This window comes from Tinamus guttatus, unplaced genomic scaffold (genome assembly GCF_059628265.1).
Source record: "Tinamus guttatus ecotype Peru unplaced genomic scaffold, ASM5962826v1 Tinamus_guttatus_pri_ptg000213l, whole genome shotgun sequence".
Classification (NCBI taxonomy): domain Eukaryota; kingdom Metazoa; phylum Chordata; class Aves; order Tinamiformes; family Tinamidae; genus Tinamus; species Tinamus guttatus.
This window is the reverse complement of record NW_028288747.1, coordinates 9,909,437-9,929,087: the sequence shown is the minus strand read 5'-3', so window position 1 is coordinate 9,929,087 and position 19,651 is coordinate 9,909,437. Positions and strand designations below refer to the sequence as shown.

The following is a 19,651-nucleotide window of genomic DNA, read 5'->3' as shown; positions in this document are numbered from 1 at the left end:
CTGAGGTAAAGGAAGAGAATTCATTTATTTCAGTGTTTTCCCTTTAATAGTTCAATCCATACATCAGAACCTCATTAAGCATTATTTTTTTTCTCTCTCTTTCTAGAAGCAGACCAGTGTTTCTTGATAGCAAAAGAGTCCTCTTTCTCTATGTTTTGGTATGAAAGCAGAATTCACTTCCAAACAGTGCTCTACTTCTAAAAATACTAGATAAAAGAAGGCTGCAAACAGTAGTTAAGAAGCACTGAAACATTACAGTAATTGTTTTTCTTTGGTCTTTCTTTCTTTTCTGAAATGAATATTCACCTCTAATAGATGTTTTATCTCTTATTCTACTTGAAGATTTGTATCTACTTGAAGATTTATATCTGTACAATTGTTTATTCTTCAGTTGTGGTCACTGATCTCTCCCTCCTAAAACCTTGCACAAGCCACATTTTACTCATCATTATCTCCTTTATTTCCACTTTATGAGCAAGAAAGTTACTTTGGCAGCCAGATGCATGGGTCATAAATAGTTCATCAGAAAATTAGTTATTTCCACATCTCAGGGTTTTTAAATGTGAGTTCAGGAACTTTGTCAGAGGATTCAAGCATGAAAAAGAAAATAAAGCTGGCTTGATCAAGAGTGAATGTGAACAAGTCAAATTTATATGCAAACTGGAACCTTCTTGTAACGACGGCTGTACATTCCTTAACTTGCAAGGAGTAGTAAAAGTGTAAGCAGTAGAAGTGTCCTTCAGGTGGGTACAGAATTGTTCTTCGGAGTGAAAACTCATTGCCTTGCAAGAGCAAAATGGTTGCTACAGATATTTTTGTTTGTTGTGTGAAGTTTCATATTGATGCTAAGCTCATGCATTTAATTTTGGAAGATGTGCATTAAACCTTTCTCTTGTTGTTTACCTTTGCTCCATTCTAATCATGTTTTAGAAACTACTGAAGACTGTACAGTAACACTCAGAGTACTGAATCAAAATAATTTATAAATTTCAACATTTCTTACACACACATACATGCAAACCAAAAAAATCCACAAACTCTTATTTCTGAAAACATGACAAAAAGAGTGCATGTAGCTCTTGTCCTTTACAGAAGGCATGTAGGTGATCTTGCCAACATAACAGTGCAGCAAGTGGCAGCAGTTATATCACAACAAAAGCAGAATTTTTCACATTTCAAAAATGTTGCCTTGTAAATATATTGACAGTGTGGTGCATTCAGCTGTAGATTATTTTTCAGCTTTCCAGGTGGTGAGACAGATGGCAATGCTTGGCTATCAAATGCAAGTGTTAAAAACTTTCCAGAAAATGGAGTACAAGGAAAAATATAGTGTCATGTCTTCATAGGTAATGTGAAAAATACTTCTGTTCTATTGGTCAAATCCAGGATACGAACACTTTGGAATTAAAGGAAGGTGATAGTATGACTAAATGCAGTTTAGGATAGCTACAACTTTGTTTACAAAACTCATATTGTTTTTTTGCAGTGTGAATTACTCATAAATCATAGAATAACTAAAGAAGACAATATTAATTTAGGCTATAAAAAAAAAAAGGAAATCATTTTGCACAGCTGGTGGCTGTACTATTTGCTTATGTAGTTATCAATTTTGTATGACCGAAGGGATTTTTGGTAGGAAAGAATAGCTAGTCCAATTCTTTTGTGGATACGCGTTGGGTTTTTTGCACACAGTAATACTGCAGGGTTTTTTTTTTTTTTTTTTTTTGACAGGGACAATTTTTTTCCCATGCATACTCCTAACAATCAGTTAATATATACCAAGCTATAATTTTGTACTTCCTCCTGGACATGCATAGCTATTTTTATATAAAATAACCTCTCCAGGGAAAGTAGTGTAATTTTTCTTGTGAGTTTCAGAAAATCAAATTTAAAGGTTATTTTTCATGCTACCCATAATACTAAGAAATAAATTATTGATTCTTTTTGTGTACACTAACATTTGCTATAAGAGATGTTACTTTTGAAAATGTTTATGTTTACTAATTTGGGATAATTCTGATTTTTTTTAATGAAATTTTACTATTATTGTAATAAAATATTCATGAGCTGAGTACTAAATGACTAAATTATCTTGTCATGTTGTTTTTTGATTGCTTTTGAGGATGAAAAGCAATAAAAGCCATGCTGCTGGTAAGCATTTAAATGCTTATCCAATGGATCTGAAGTGAGTAATCTTGGTTTCAGTAGCTGGGCCTGTATATGACTATTTGTCATTCCACAGGAAGACGACTGTCTAGCTGATAACCTTGCAGCTCATGTGCATCTGAGCTGGTCATGGTCATACAAGAGCATTAGTAGCTTTTGTACTTGGAAAGGTAAATGAAACTCTCCTGAAAAAGCCAAGGGGGAAAATATTGTATCTTCTCACTCAGCTAAAGAGTCTGTAAGGGAACTGGGGGAAGAGTAAGGGTAGACTGAGAGGTTGGGAATCCTCACAGATGGTTACCTACTGTTAGCTAGGTCATGGATAAGTCTCAACAAGGAACAGTTAATGCTGTTGGTTAAACCCCCTGGTGAAGACATGCATGTTGAGGGGCAAAAATAATGGGATCAAAACACCAAAGGCACTATATTAGCAAATTCTTCTTTTTTTTTTTTTTTTTTTTTTTAAATGATGCCCATTGTCAGTGGAAGGGATTTTGGCAATCATTCAGGTTTCCAGGCAAACTCTGGCTTTTAAACGCTGAAATAAAGCCGTGTTGTTAACTTCTCACTACTGCAGTACCGCAGGGCAAGTGGGCAATTAAATTAATTATGTAGCAGTGCTGATTAGATGTGAATAGGTCAAGGAGACTTGAATAGGTAAAATAACCTCTGAGGAATTTGGAAAGAAGTACAGCTTCCTATAAAAACATGCTCTACCATCTTCCTTTCCCTGCACTCCTAGACAAGCCTAAAACAGCCATGCCCTAATGAAGGTGATTCTTGTTCCAAACCTAAACCCCACTACTTATCACAGTTGAGACCTGGAGATATTCCTGGAATTGCATACTCATGGCTAACGTTTAATTATTGTTTAAGTTGCAGCAAAAGAAAGTGGGCAAGTATATATGGAAACCCTCTTTAAGCGAATGGCTTCCAGGCTTCCTTTAGCAGAATCCCTCCTTTCAGTTTTTAAAGAAAAGCTACAAGCTTTTCTATTTCATATTCTATATTTATTTACAGCTAGATTAAGAAGTTATATGGAAGTGAGGCCATATGTAAGTAATTATGCAGCTATTTCTCTGTCATGTAATTGTTTAGAGAGGAGAAAAAAATGCTGCTCTGAAAAACAAGTGGGTATAAACTCGTATCCACAGGTAATTGATCTACGTTATTTGTCAGGAATGCTTTTCAGGACATGAATCATTGCCATCTGAAGATAAATACTGATTCATCAGTGAGTTTTGGATGTTTCTCTTTTCTATCAAAAGCTAAAGTGATTTGTACCCAAAAAATTGGCATTTCTGAATTCTTTCCTCATCCCTGACACTGCCTGGCTGTGAGTCTGTTTCCTCATATTTGACCATGAGCTGGATTTTCGCAAGTGCTGAGGACTCGTGCAGCCTCAGGACTAGGTGTCTCTCGTGCAAACACAGAAGGGTTTAAAAGCCAAAATGGGTGGTAATACCGGCCAGCAGAGCCCTGCGTGCCCCCAGCTGCCCCATTCCTGTGCTTCAGTTGTGCCTTTTTGAGCATGGTTGGCATTTGAGCTAAGCTTCCAGGACCCATGAGGCCTGGGGTGTAATTGCTAAACTTTATTTATGGGTGTAGCTCTTTTTAGTAAGTAAATAAGCTTAATATACCTGACCTTTGTCCTGCTGGGCCTTCCTTGCCGCTGATAAAGCACAGATTTCCAATGTTTCCAAGCAAGTTATAGCCCACTTTATTCCCAGTCAGGCATTCACTATTTTCAGTTAAATGTACCTCTACATATGCGTTAATAGGAGCTTACTCAGCAGCTGGGGGCCAAGTGGCACCAGTATTTGCTGGGGGCACGAGAGGAGTGCAGTGCCTGGGCGCATGCGCGCGGCAGCGCAAGCACGAGCAGGGCCTTCGCGCACGTCAGCCTCCCTTTTATTGCCCAGTAGCGTTGAATCTGCTAGCTATATATTAACCTATGGTCATAAATGTAGCAAAACCCGTTTCCCAAGAACGATTAAAAGAAATTCTTCATATGCTATTCAACGGCTTCATGTTCTTTTACATTGCCGATGTACATTGAATTTGGTGTTTATGGAGGTTTATGGTGTTTATGGTGTTTAGGTGTTTATGGTGTTTATAACCGGTTTATCACCGATTAAAAAGCAATGCATGGCTTTGGCCTAGACACGAAGTTGTTGTGAGCAAAAAGAACAGCAGTGGTGTTTTATTTTACCTTATTCTTTTAGCAGATAACAAAAAAAAAGGATAAAGATACCATGTTTCACTATTCCCCAAAATGTAAATAATAGAAGAGCTTTCTTTCCCCAAGGATAAAATCTATCAAAAGGTAAGCTATTAATACTGAGTGTGAATTTGACCTAGAGATACTGTCATCTCCTAGAAATTCAAAACTAGGAAAGACTGAGATGTTTCCTTTATTGTAGGAAGATTGAGATGTTTCATTTTATTGTTGCAGTTATTTTTAAAATTTGGAAATGGAGAAAAAAAGTAAAAATAAATTGTAGAGAATTTCTTCATTCTTCAGATAGCTTTAAGTATTTTGTCTAAAAAATGCTATAAAATCAAATCTGCATGTGTTTAAAAATAAGTCACAACACAATCACATGTTAAGAAACTATTTATTGTCAGTGGACTAACTCTTATATTAAATAACCATCTTTAAACTACTAATAGCCTGTTCTTTGTCTGTAATTGATCAAAATGAAGATGAAGATGAAACGTGAACATTAACCTAAGTCTGGGTTACAGAGGGGCAAACAGGGGGTGCTGCTGTGGTGGCCAGTCGGTGAGCTCAGCACCACCATAGCTACTGCTGCTGCTACTGAAATACTGGTGCTTTGCTTCAGCACCACCTGCCTCGCAGTGCAAAAGGCCTTTAAATCGACCTGCTTAGAGCTTCAGCACCACTTTTGCTGTCACCCATCTGTATTCTCCAGTCCATGAAACCGTATTAAGCAACAAATCATTTCTTGTTAATATTGTTACAGGAATTAGTGAAGATCTGTTTGGAAGAAAAAAATAAATGAAGAAAAGGTCTACAGGGCAAGAAAGCTTAGCTACTACTTTTCAGACAGGAGACTTTTCTCTCTGAACTTGAAAACAAATGGTTTTCTAGTTCAAAACCAGTTTTCTGAGCTCAAATGACTAAAATGAAATTAGGCCAAACCTGAACAGTTGCTCTAATATGCAGGGTACTGACACTTGACACTGATACAAGTAGAGAAGACTGTAAAGGACTGAGCTTTAATATCAACTACATTATTGAGAGGCATAATGCTAATGTTTCAGCAAAAAGAGTGTAAAACCTGACTATCCCATCTCTGTTATATTTGTTAGAGTCTCTAGTAACTCTGCAAAAGTAGGACGTCCATCAGGTTTCTGGAAAGAAAGTAGAGGATAAATATACATTAGCAATTTATCAATTATGGTAGTAGACTTCAGAATATGGTTACACACAGAAATAAGACACCACTTAAAATTACATTTGATTCTACTGATATAGGAGAAAAAAAAGAGCTTATCACTTAAGAGAAAAAAAAAAGTATTCTTCAAGTCCATGTGTTAGAAAATCAACAGACAGCTTCCTAAAGCCATAAGCATAGCCACTTTTCAAAGAACTCCTAAAATTTCTTTACAGATCATTTATTTTGTTTCTGGACCAGAATTTCTATAGACTTTCTCCAGCTGCAAGGGGTCATTGCACTCAGGAAACCATGATGTTTTCTGGGCTGCTGAGAGGATCTATCCTGCTGTGTTATTTCATGTATTACCATATGGAAAATTGTGTTGGTAGATGTCAGAACGAAAACCATGATTTCTTCCCATCTCTCTCTGCTAGCCTGTCATCCCATCAGCTGTTTGCAGCAAGCAAGCTCTGCAGTTTAAGATTAGTCTCTTACACCAACTTTATTAAAGTCTAAAAGTTGGTTATTAGCTTTACGATAAAGGCTAGAAAGGAGACATGGGATAAAGGGCACCAAGGTAACAACAAGATCCTGCTGTAACAGCCAGTGCGTGCCTACCTGTTTAAATGAAAACCTTACACAGAGTTCTTCTGAGAGTACTTTTATCTAAAATGAAAGATTTACTGCCTGTAGATGCTTCAGGAGGAACCATAAGAGATTACTCAGATGAAGAGGTTGATGAAATTCATGTTCTTCTGCTGCCAGTTTAGAAAGAAATAGTTGCAGGAGCAATGGATAAAGAACATGCAGGCAAGTACTGAATTGGAGTGGAAGGAGTGAAAAGGGGAAGCATAAGAGAGCAGGAAGGAAACTGTCTGCTGCCTTACTGCATCTATAGTGATATACACGTCTGAAGAAGGGGGCTCTAAAACTGCACTTTGTAGGCAGCCCTGCTTTGTACAGGAATATGCTAAGATCATAATTCTGAGCAGAGCTAGAGAAAACTATGAGAGGATGTGAAAGAAGTCTTACATCTGATGCAGCTGAGGAGTGAGACCAAAGTGGAATACTCAAGAGCAAGGATGATGTAGACCCATTGTATTAATGAGGTGCCCTACATTTGTTGGATGTAACAACCAAAAGAAACTGAGGCTTGTAAGCTTAGCCATGAATTGTGAAAAGAACCAGCTATAGAGGCTGATAACACTGGTATGAAATTGAATGCCTCATACCTCAAGGCTGTCTTTGGGTCTGCAAGAATACAATAAAGTAATATCACAAGACAGTAAGAGCAACACACCTCGTGCCAGCAGCTGTACATGACTTTGTACACAGTGTGTGGTGCCAGATACGGTCGATAAAGTCGGTTACCCTCAGAAATCTCACGGACAACTTCAGAATTTGATTTACTTTCGAAAGGCATTTTGCCTTCTGTGAAGACTTCCCACATCAGTACACCTAGAAATGAACATTTGGGAGGAAAAAAAAAAAAAGGACAACAAGTTATTTGACAGTTATTTGACATTAGAAAGACACACAAGAAAAGAAAAAAAGAAAAAGAAAAAAGACATTCCTTGCTTTTAATAAGACAAAAAATAAGAGCAACCTGAGCTGAATGAAGAAAGAATTGGCAAATTTTTCAGATGATACAATTTTCCCCCTATTTGAATCAGCTAAGAAAGTAGCCTATTAAATTACTGGAATGCATACACGTTTGGCTAATAGTAACAATATAAAGAATGTCTATTTTAGTCAAAAGTATTTTTTTGACAACGAGGGGTTGGGTGGATTAGTATTTTAATGATTAGTAGAGGAACAGGAGATTTTTTTGGGCCACGTGTAGACTGATGTGCAATACTGTGTCTGTTAAATTACCTAGAAAAAAAAAATGTTAGGAGTCATGAAATTTCTGCCTTGTAGGAGAGGTAGGATACAGAATCTGGATATGCAGACCCGGTCCTTGAACTCCTAAAAGAGCACAAAGCCTTTCTATTCACAAACACTTTCTTCTAGTGTAGGTGAGATTTTAAAAAAGGGAGAGGACTAAAGCTAAAGATAAGCTAAAGGTAATGTCAATAGAACATTGTACTTCTCTCAATCTTATCAGACATTTCAGAGAAACACACTACATTGCACATTAAACTAATTGACTCACCAAATGACCAGACATCTGATTTGCTGCTATATTTTTTGAAATGAAAGACTTCAGGAGATGACCATTTGATTGGAAACTTGGCACCTGAAGAGCTGATATATTCATCATCAATGACATACCTTAAAAGAAGAAATCAAGAAACAGAACATATTTTACTGATAGTTGAAGAGCAAGTTATTTTGGTTACATTTCGCCAGGCAATTTATAATTTAACAAAAATATTGTGTTAATATAGAAAAACAAAGCAATTGCATCATATATTCGAGCACCCTCTGTGTTACGCAAGTAGTGAGACGTATGTTACAAAAAAAAAAATTCAGGTGCACTGAAAGGGCAATTTCTTTGCTGAAGCTGATAGGAGCTATGTGAAGGTCTCCCAGACAAGAAAATGAGGGAATATTGGCTCTGGAAGTTCGAGGGCAACATTTTGCAAAGCTGGCAGACTGACCCCTGTGTACGTACAAGTTTTGTGCACACTTTCCTGGTATTAACCTACATTAGCAAAGGTGTTCTCAGAGAAGGCAGCAGTGTGAGCTCCTTTTGGTGCATGTAATGAGGTCACTCAGAGAAACTGCTGCTTGTTTTCCCCTCCTTAGTCTGGTGCGGGCACAGAAGGAGGTCACTGTGGGTGTGAAAGGGCCGGTGGCAGTAGCTGTGCGAGCTCTGAGGGACCAGAGCGGGTTGTGGTGGCCTCGCGGTGGCCTCCCTGCGTGGGGCGGAGGTTCCTCCAACACCCACCTCGTGCTAGATTCCCATAGCCACTTCTTGGCCACCGTGAGCCACTTGGGTCCCTTTTACTCAGGTTGGATCCTAGCAACCTTTTTGTCCCTCATTATGCTTGTTTTTTTGGTGAATTTGGATGAGTTCAGCCTCCTCATGCTGACGTAACCCTTGTAGGGAGCAAGGCAACCAGCAGGCATTGTCATGGGCTAGGATGATCCTTTAAAAACAAATATTTAGTCACAAGCTGCTAGTGGGTGAGAATCCTTAGGTTAAAATACCAAATGTTTCTCCACCTTTGGCTGGTCGGCCCATTAAGCAGAAAAGCCACCTCAGCTCGGTGAGCACAGGCCACTTCCTACCATGGAGCTCCATAAAGGTCAGTGCTGACACAGGCCCTCCCCAGTGCTCAGAATCCTTGGGGAAAAACTGTTTCTTTAAGCTCCTGGCAGCCCATCATGTGCTGAGCTTTTCAAAAATCACTTTTGATATGTCAAAAAAGGCAATTTCTACCAGTAGCAAGAGATGCATCAAGCAGCCAAGGTGCAACCACTAAATAGCAGCCCTAGCATTTCAGCAAGTGCCCAGAAATTGAGTGCCATGGGAGTCCCCAAAGCAGCAAAGTGAGCCATGCCATTAATTCAAGGCCTTGATACTGCTGACTGAAAATAGAGCACTCCAGAAAGTCGTGTAAGTGGCTCCGTACCTTGCCATCCCAAAGTCAGACACTTTAACAACGTGATTAGCGTTGACTAAGCAGTTTCTTGCAGCCTAGGCAAAAAGAGAAACAAGAGTTGAGATCTGTGCTAAAGTGTTTTCAGAAAACTACAACTTTTTTTTTTCCATCTTACACATACAGTTTATATTCTAAAAGGGGATGATTGACTTCCTCAAAATATAAGAAAAAAAGTGAAGTTCTGGATTAAAGTCAGTGAAAATGTTTCATCACTGTATAATTGCATTTACATAGACTTATCAGACTGAATGCTTGAGGTATAAGCTAAAACATTTCACATATTCCTGCACAGTAAAATAAAATTTTAGGATGCAAAGTTTAGTTAACCAGCAGCTATACTCCTGAATGCTGGCATTAGGATTCTTTGAATTTTAAAAATTGCTTTTAGAAACTGTTCATGAAAGTAATCAGGACTCCTTGGAAGCTTTTGAGACTTTCCATTTTTTCAAGCAGCCAGAGAGGGCAGAGCAGGAAGATTTCTTCTCTTCATCCAGATAGGAGTGTTGGAGAAAAACCAGAAAGTAATGAAACTCCTCCCAGGTGCATGAGGGATAGGGGAGAAAAGCAATCCATATATCCCAGCCTCAAGGCAAGGCAGTGGAGAGCAGAAGAGAGGGGAAGGAGAGAGATTTTGTTACATGAAATTATTTGCTATTGCAGCCCTTTTTATTGCTGAGATTATGACTGCACTGTGATCAGTGTGTGATAATCCTATGGATGGATCATATCCCACAGATGTCTGTCCATGCTAACCTCCTGGCTTGCTCTGACTTCCCTCAATTATCACATTTTTCCAGCTGTTTGTGGGCGAATGAACAGCTGGAAAGTCTTGTTTTCCAGCCAAAGCACTGCCTTCAATAGGAAAACACTAGTGGTTTATTAGATCCAGCAATGCTCAAGTCCTACAAAACATACTAGTGTCCCACAGACCGTAGTGGTGAGTCCTTCATTTCCGTCATTTACAGAAAATCTGTCATACTTACTAAATCCCGGTGAATAAACCTGTTTCTTTCTAGGTAGTGCATCCCTTCGCACACGTCCTGGCACATGCCTAGCAGGATGTCTCTGCTGAGCTTCCCTCGTCTTTGCCGAAGGTAGCTGAGGAGGCAGCCGTTCTCCATGAACTCAGTCACAACGTAGAGAGGCCTGTGGTATGTGCACACCCCATAAAGCTGGACCAGCTTCGGGTGGCAGAGGTGCCTATCAAAAACATCCCTGTCAGTCAGGCTATCATTTGTCATTGGCAAGTAATAAGACCCTTCATTCTCAGCACTTGACAAGCTCTATTCAATTGCAGCTGCTCTCAGAGCTGTCCTACAAACAGTATTCTTCAAGAAGTTCTCTCTTTGAAATCATTCCATAATATATGTTAAATATATGCAGACACTGACCAAAAAGCCTTGACTTGGTAAACTGAAGTGGAAAGGCTTGGCTTTCAGGCAGGGGACATCATTAGCTCATTCAAGGCTTGACCTGTGTACTCCTTCAGCGCGTGATTTGCGAAATCAGGAGTAAAGGTAACATAACTTCTCAGATGAGATAGGGAAGTTTAAGATCTATCAGTGGTGCTAGAGACACTGAATTACAGATTCCGCTGAACGGTTTTAAGAATAGCTCTCGGCATATACAGAGCTCTGCAGGTCAAGGTAGTACCCATTAAAAAAAAAAAAGTCTGGCAACAAGTGTATTGAGCATCTGGAGCAATCTAATTTAGACCATAAAAATCAACTTTTCTATATTGCATGCTAAGTGCATTAGCAGTTCTCACAGTGTTCTTTGTTTCATTGGGATAAATATAATTGACTATGTTTGTTTCTGGATCATCTCAGTGTAATCTGTATGTATCATACATGTTTGGACTCACATCATCACTTTGGCCTCCTCAATGAAATCATCTTCAGACATTGCACCTTCATGGATCATTTTGATGGCGACCTTGAGAGTTGCTTTCCATTTACCCAGCTGAACTACTCCAAACTGTCCACGCCCAAGCTCCTTCATGAACGTCAGCTCAGAGGGGTTTAATTCCCACTCCTCTACAAAAGGAAACCAACACGTTGCCACAGTCCAGCCAATTTCCTTAGCCACGCTCCGAGAGAGAGGCTGCCGCTAGTGCTCACAGCACCACATCACAACTGTTCGCGACTGGAATATGGGTCTGGAATATCTCCGCATGCTCATATATGTTATATATGAAGGATATTTTACAGCTTGTCAAATGTGAACACTGTTTACATTTCTAAACAGAAGTATTTTCTCAACTTTTAGAAACGTGTTCACTTTCAATTATGTATGAAAACTTTGGCATTATCATGTTTGATGTTTTAAACTCTGAACCAGGTCCAGACTGATAGTATAGCTTCAAAAATAGTTACTGAATTAAATAGTTAAGCCTTGCTATTCATGGAAACATTCACAGGATAACAGGTGATTTTGAAGATTCCTGTTTTGTCATACATGTTCATCAGCCAGATTATATTCACTTCCTGCTGTATATGCACAGCATATTAGATTTTATTCTTATTTCTAAAACTTGCAGAGTCAATAAGAAAATCTTCCTCAGAAATAATAATAATTGATTTTTTTCTGGGCATTTAAATAATTCAGATATCCTTTCAGAGGCCATTAAATGCATATTTGAGTCTTAGGTCTGCTTACGAAATTCCACGTAAGAAATGCGCTAGAGGTTATAAAAGAAGGACGACACGTGCTAACCTGAATGCATCCAGAAGGTGTTCCCTTTGGTTCTGTCACTTTTCTAGGAAATCAGTATTTCCAGTGAATATGAAACTGTTTCTGTGTTTGTTATTAGTGGGAAAATTCATTAATCTAATTGAATAATTCACCTGATGAGTATAATACAAATTTTTGGCTAGACTGATACCTAAATATACCCCAAAACGTTATTCAAAATTTACCATAACGAAACCCCGCTGTTGCTGGTGAAGAACATCCCATTGATCCAACTGGATGCCGGAGACGAGTGATAAGCCCTGTAGGAAGCAAAGCATTAATATTCTGTTGACCAATTGCCTCAATTTTGACTATGCTGTATGGTATCTGTTCTCAAAAAATAGCTTGCTCAGAAAAAAATTAGCTTGTTTCTCACTTTAATGTGAGAAGATATCGAAGAAGACTATATTCAATAGGGTCCTAAATACAGGTATTGAGAGGACTGCCTCTTTTCAGCCTGGCAGATGAGTTACTGTTTAGGGAGACAGGTGCTGTTTTCAAAATGCCACGCAATTGTTTTTATTTTTTATTAAGTATTACTAACAGCCGTATGACAGGAGCACCTTGGATACCAGCTGAGATGTAGGCCAGTCATTGTACCAGTGTATGTGATAAGGCAGTTCCTACCTCAAAGGAACATTATCCAAAATTGTTGATTAATTAAATAGTTACATTAAGTTTTTCATAGCATTTTACACCTTTGAAAGTGCATTATTATTCTACTATAAACTTTAGCCCACTGCAAAAGTATACCTCCATACAACCAAAAGTGATACTCTTTCTTATTTCCAGCATGCTGGTTATCTTAAACACACAATATCACCACTGAGGCTTTCTCCTTCAGCAGGATTTTTCAGGTTTGATTCCCATCACAAGAAATGTTTTTGTTTGCCATTCTTTCCCTTTGAGTTCATGAGCCAGCTGTACCAGTGAAACCATCCCTTGCTGCTTTCCCGCCACACCTGGAAGGCTCCTCTTGTTGGCGCTTTCCTGCAAGCACCAGGGAGGGGGCTGCTTCTCTTTTTTCTGAAGCTAGCTCTTGCTGCCTATCAAGGGCTCTCTACATCCCTCCATTCTCTCAAGTCTTACTTTCAGATCTTTTTCTCTTTCATGGCTTTCCTACCGTCCTCCTCTCCCAGGAAAATGGCTCTATATATTCCCGAATCTTACTTCCTTCCGTCACCAGTGCGAGGGGCTCTCTGCATCTTTTCCCATCTCCCTTCTTTCAGGGTAGAAACCTCTTAGACTGTATTAAAATGATAGGCAGAGGCAGGACAAAGGTTCTTTTCATAATGTTAGAAATTATTAAAGGTTGACATCAGCAGCCATCCAGAAGTAGTTAACTCTGGCAGGTTCTAAATCAGTCTGAGAGCGCCCTTGTGGTACCCAGTTCTGTCTTTCAACTGTCTGGGGGTTTGGGCAAAATCAATAAAATGCCACCTGCTGAGGCAGAGCATATCTCCTATTTTTTCCTTAATTGCACGCATGCAAGTTCCTGCATTTCAGACAAGCAAAGAAATCAAACTGAACATGTCACATTCAGTCAAGCATGAGCCAGCAGTGAAGGTGAGGCTTCTAATTCTATAGAATTCATTTCATTCATGTGCATTGGCTCGGCAGTTTCACTTCCCACACGGTATGTGCATGTCACAGCAACTGCTTTGGCAAGAGGCTCGCTGCGTATTTGAGCTTGCCAGCAACAAAGAAACTTGTGCCTCTTTTTATAAGAAAAGGAATGCAAAAAGGGTTATTTATACTCTCTCCAATTCCTAATGATCATCAGCAGTAAAACCTTACCGTCTCGCATGTGTTACCTGCAGCATTCTGTTGGTGATACTGGATGAGTTCAGGAATAGATGAAAAGAGATATTTTTCTGCTACATAATACTGTTCCAGGTGGTTTTTCTTAATTTGGTAATGTCGGATGCCTCCTCTGTGATTTCTGAAATCAAGATCATCATGTAGAATAAAAATATGTAGTGGTTTACACTGTAAATCTGATTAAATTTTACTTGGAGAGAATGTACAGAAAAATCTACGAACTTGAGACACATTTCCTTACTTTAAATGACTTAGTTAATACACTAATTAAGAAAAAAAAAATCCTTAACTAGATCTCTATCTCTTTTCTGTGTGTGTGCGCGCGCGCAAGTATTTATTCTTGCATCATTAAATGCACAAAAAATAGCTGTCACATTCAAAATATCTCTCTCCTAAATCAGCATTCATTTGAATCGAAACTTTTAAAATTAACATGCTCTTCACCACCTGAATTTTCCACAGAGAGCTAAGAGCATATCCACCTGTAGTCCAGGATTAAAGTTTTCCATTCTGCTTCTCCAAAGGCTCTTCAGTGGTGCTTTTACCTGCTTACTCTTCTATATTTCTCCCTTTATGACTTTAGTGCCTTCTTCTCATTTTGCTACCTGTCTATTCCTGGTTTTGGAGGCCCAGAAGAAATCAATGAGGGTCACGTTGCAGCTGGAGGTGTTTTTGAAGGCCCGGATATGCTAGCTGGGTCTAGCAGAGGCTGGGCACATCCCATCCCCAGGAGCTTGAGGGAAGATCTGTCTTCATATTTTGATTCAACCCACTACCCAGTTCAGAGCAATTCCTACTCACTCTTTAGACCGCGAATACACAGACAGCGTGAGAAGTCCCTGGCGGCTTGAATCTCTAACCACGAATGCACCTTCTTTGGACTGCAAAGAAATCCATGGAGAGTTGTGTTTGTCTTTTGAGTTTGAAGCAAAATCCCTTGCAATAGGCCTTGCATCTGATTACCAGATCCTGTGGACTGACTATTAAAACAAACTGGCAGCAAACTATCCTCCGAAATGGTTCACAAAACTAATGAAATCGCGGGGAAAATCACTGTCCTTGGTGAAGAGGATCTCTACATGTTTACACATGGAGCACAAAACACAACAGTCACTGTACTAACTGAAGCTATTTGTTGTACATTAAAGTTTTAGTTGTTATTAAAAATATTAGAGAAGAATTAGAGTCTAACAAGTTTTAATTAGTACTAACTTAGGAACTTTAATAATGGATACAGGGTAGAATAGTGCATGGACTACTTGGCCGATACATAAAATAATTGGAGGGTGGAGGGTTATTAACTCTGCAGTTTTACTATCTTACTTATTAGAAAGATTTAATTCTTCAGTGTTTCTGATAAAAGATAAGATTAGTAAACTGCATAAAATCCAATTAAATTCGTATTGAAGATCTCAGTAGAATTTGCTGCGACTAAAACTTAAAATTCTGGGAGGTCTCCATAGTCTACACTGTATGTTCACCCCAGAAAGCTGTCCCTTTATTTTTAAGTATTCTTTCTGCCACACTGCATGACAGACAGATTTGGATTTGATTGTTGAAACATTCTTGGTGCCTCTACTGATAGACCTTTCCAGATACTGTTAGCCATGTTCACAAACTGAGTTACCTTCTGCCGTAGGAGAAGTTCTGCCTGGCTCCTGTTTATATTTTTGCAGTACCAGCTGCAAGAAAGTGAAATCCAATATTTAATTCCTGATATTCTTAAACCAAAAAAAATAAACAAACGACTCCCCATCACCATTTGCTCTGTTTAGCAGAAGTAATCCCTCTTAATAGTTGCACTGTCCCTAGTCCAAAAGCCAAATAGAGCTATCATTGCATATAATATTCTCTTATTAGGCAGAATTAGCTTCTAGTCACTTAATTATATGTTCAAAACAGGAAGAGATCAGAATATAGAAAGACTGTGTAGGCAGCCCACGCAAATAGGAAACATCTGGATTCTGACATTCTGGTTCATGCAAATGAATCGTGACCGTGTTCAGGGCGTGTTGAACCCCCAGAGCAAGTAGTGCAGAATGAATTAACCAGTTTGAATATCAGAGCAATGTTTCTGCACAAACACACACAAAAAGAAAAAAAAAAAAGGTAAGAGAGAGAACGAACAAATTTCCAATAAAAATCTATGTTTGTATCTAATAAAGATGAAAGGATCAAGTTCTAAAAGGAACCATCCCCTACTGAGGAAAGAAAGCACAGCAATCACATTCAAGTGCACTTACTTGTAGGTTTCTAAATTGTTTCGCCTGTTCTCAGTTACATAATTGCTGGGAATTAGACCTTCATTGCTGAAACAAATATATTGAGAATAATGCTATGATATGATAGAAAATATTAAGGATTAAGATATACATCTTTTACTGAATTACAAAGGTTATTTAGACTATTGGCTGTATCTTCAGATACAGAATCCCAAGGTAGGGATTGAATAGAAGTCTAAGTCCTTTCATCCCAGGAAAATGTATCAGCCCCACAGTTGGGGATAGTTACTGAAACGAAAAATTCGGCTGAGGGAAGTATTTGCAGAGTGCTTAGAGCAGCATGTTAATGGGAAGGTTCAATTAAAGCCAGAAGAAAATGAAGAAAAAAATATATACTTCTCAATCAGAAGCCAAGCTTTTCAGTTCTAATCTTGGACCTATACAAATCTTTTATATAAATAAATATGTGTGCATGCATGTATATAAAAAATAGTAATATGTTGGACTCACTGCAAATATGAGTTGAGAAAAAGCATTTATAAATATTCCAAAAATATCTATGTCCAAAATGTCACACATCTCTTGTTCCATTTACTTGCTTTTAGGGAAGTTCATTTTAGTGGGTTTTTTTTTTTTCCCCTTTTGCGGGGAGAATAGATTAAAACAGAAGCCCCTTCTCTCACCCGTACTGGTCTCTTGCCTTCCACCAGTGGGGGTCATACTTCTCAAGGATAATGTATTCTTCTGACTTCCTGAGGGTTAAATCAGAGGGTCCTCTAGCAAGAAAGTCATACAGCGCAATAACTTTGATTTTCTCTGCATAGTCTTCCAAGGCTTCAGGGGGTAGAGGAGGTAATGGCTTCTTCTTAAACTGTTGAACTGCCCGCCTCTTACGCTAATGAAAGGAAAAAAAAAAAGTATATTTCATCATTGTCTTTTTTTTTTCCTGCTATTTCTCATTTTGCCAATTACTGATATTATTTTTATTACTAACATTATTTTTTTGGTTACTAAGAGGTGTAAATCCTGATCATTTTTTCACACTGTGTTTTACCATCACTCAGCCACTTACAAAACAGCGAGACCTACATTTGACTGCTTAGGTATCAAAGCCAAAATTATGAAAAAAAGCACAACAAGTAATAGACCAAGCATGCGTTTACCGTAAGCTTTCCCTGACTGCTGCACGATGTGAATGCTAGGATAACTCCCTAGCTGGCCCAAATTAGCAGAATACCACCGAAACCAGTCACTGGGAATTTGGCTGATCATCTCAAGAACTGACATGGATGGGAAGGGCACTGCAGACATTGATAGCAAATCAGCAGACACGCAACCATCTCCTTTTGCGACAGTTGAGATTCTGGGTTTGCACTCAGCTTTGCTTTGAAAACTCAGATTAATTCTGTTTGAATCTAGTAAAGCTGAGGGGAATGTGTCATGTACCAGCTGAGTTGAGCCCTTTTCACATCCCTTTCCCCGTGGGGTCAAAGGGGAACTACTCTGTCCAGTGACCACAAGCCTCCTGGTGAGGTCAACCACCTTCCAAAACCCGCTGCGACCCTCCTGTCACACTCAGTGTAGTTCCTAGAACACATTTACCTGTATTTTTTGAAGGGAACTTCAGGAATACATTCTCAGAGGCTAGTTCTGCACTGATTCTGGTAGTGGGCCACTGCATGGCACATCTCCTCACTCATTTTACACCTACCAAAGCATCACTTACCCAGTACTTCCGAGTAGATGTGTAGGCGACTTCTTTCTGTGAGGTTGAGTACTTGGTCACCAGGCCAGTATCTGGGTCCAGGTTCATTCTCATTGCTCTAATTTTGAAGAACATGAAATATCTGAGTGAATATATAGCTATAAATATTATTTAAAAAAACCACATATGTGTGTGTATATATATATGTATATTATATATATCTCGTGTATATATATGTCTTCATTCATGTTAGGGGTATATAGGGTCGGGCTTATTTTAAACTGCTGCATAATTAGCTCTTCCACTGCATATGGCAGTAGACTACTAAAAGTCTTCTATGTGCAAATATTTTGATACTCTGCTGAAAAGCTTATGCATTTCACATACCTTTTTTGCACTGTGCAGCAGCAGCAGCAGCAGAAAACAGACTGGATGGTGTGATCTGTGAACAGGAATATTTTCCACATTTGCAGTGTCCTTGTTTATTTGTTTACAAAATTTCCAGAATTAAGGGCTAGGAGATATGCTTAGTGGCATTATTAACTCTGTCTCACCATGAAATGCCTGGTAAATCGTTAAGGCTGAGTTTGCATCTATCTATCTAAGACAGCAGAGCTTTCCTCCCACCCAGCTACACGTTGCCACTGTCTCCCTTACACCGGCCATAGTAACTAGAAGCCACTGTGATGAATTAAATCAGCCCACAAAATCAGCAAAGGAGGAGAAAAAGAAAAAGAAGAATGAATTGTCAGCCAGATCAGTCCTGCTCTGACCATCACACAGCCATGTACGCTCTAACTCTAGTGCAACCAAAGGCAGCGTGATCAGGGACAGGATATGAACTGTCACCTTCAGTCATGACAGGATTATTAGATTGCTTAAGCTAATCACAAAGCCACACTTATAAGACTATTTTTCTCTTATTTTAAGATTTAGTAAAGGAAATACAATGCATTTAACTTTCTGTATTACTAGTGATTTTCCTGCTTTTGATTAAACCACTAACAGAACGCGTTCTTTGGCGCAGTTTTGAAGTGACAGAAGATGGGCTTCTCACCTACATGCCAGGGGCTGAGAAGCTGGAGAAGAATACATCAGACATCTACACACGTACATGGGTCAACTTGGGATATATTGTGTGAGTAGCAGGAAAGTTATGATGTTTTCTCAGTTGGTTTTAAGTGTGTCAGATGACATTGAGGAGAAGATTTGGGCCAGGTGACCGCATGGTTTATGGTCACTCTGGTCTTGCTACGGGCCTTTGTCTCACAGCTGTGACTATGACTCTATCCCCTTCTCATCTGCAGGCTCTTCCCCACCTCCCCACGAGCCAAGCAGCCGCAAGACAGTCAGGAAACTCCTTGGAAGAGCAAGGTGGCCCTGGGGCCTGGGGACTTCTGGAGGTGCCTCCTCCAGACACCAGCCTCATTCTCGTCTTGCTTGCAGCCATCATCCCCAGCCCCAGGGCAGGCTGGCTCCTATCCCCTTCTGCCACCTGGGCTCTACACTGCCCAGAGGTGCCTACAGCTGATTTAGGCTCTCAGGAATTATGACAGAGTTGTATGGAGAAAGGGCTTCCCTCATGCCCAGCTGCACCAGTAAAAAATAGTCTTCATACCCTGCGCCAGCAAGTCCTGGCTCTTCTCCACCCATGAGGCTGTAGCACTGGAAGAGGCTTCAGGCATATACCTGAAATAATCTTCCTGAAGTCTCGGTATTTAGCCGCTTTCGTGTTCACATGATACATCTTTGTATAGTCTGACCAGTGCCTTCCAGTTCGCTTCCCCTCATGGCTTTTTTTTTTTTTTTGGTCTTGTTTATCGTAACAGTCTAATCCTCTCTGCTATGATAAATAGGACGGACTAGCTAGCGACCTATAATACTTTTTACCAATGCTCCAGCAAATGTGTGCAATACCATTGCAACAGCAAAGTGCACTGAGTCTATAAATCCTTGCACTCAAATTCCTAACCCTTCTCGCTTACACTG

At 39.3% G+C, this 19,651-nt stretch overlaps 1 protein-coding gene across 1 annotated transcript; it reads right to left on the bottom strand.

Annotated features, from left to right (window-relative positions):
* Positions 1–5,475: 5,475 nt before the first annotated feature.
* On the bottom strand, positions 5,476–17,836 carry TXK (TXK tyrosine kinase). The gene is made up of 13 exons (XM_088524743.1): positions 17,684–17,836; positions 16,641–16,852; positions 15,979–16,044; positions 15,363–15,417; positions 14,537–14,616; positions 13,729–13,856; positions 12,100–12,174; positions 11,046–11,217; positions 10,165–10,381; positions 9,152–9,216; positions 7,726–7,844; positions 6,871–7,028; positions 5,476–5,544 (listed from the first exon to the last, which is right to left on the bottom strand). The coding sequence occupies exons 1-13, from the start codon at positions 17,795–17,797 to the stop codon at positions 5,476–5,478; spliced, it is 1,530 nt and encodes a 509-aa protein (XP_088380869.1). The 5' UTR covers positions 17,798–17,836.
* Positions 17,837–19,651: the final 1,815 nt, after the last annotated feature.

What these genes read in the sequence shown, in the direction of transcription:
- TXK (XM_088524743.1), bottom strand. Translation starts at nt 17,797, where the DNA reads ATGTTCTTCAAAATTAGAGCAATGAGAATGAACCTGGACCCAGATACT. An exon ending in AACAATTTAGAAACCTACAA is followed by an intron (nt 15,418 to 15,978) that starts GTAAGTGCACTT and finishes ACTTTCTTGCAG; the next exon opens with CTGGTACTGCAAAAATATAA. An exon ending in AACTTCTCCTACGGCAGAAG is followed by an intron (nt 14,617 to 15,362) that starts GTAACTCAGTTT and finishes ATTTCTTTGCAG; the next exon opens with TCCAAAGAAGGTGCATTCGT.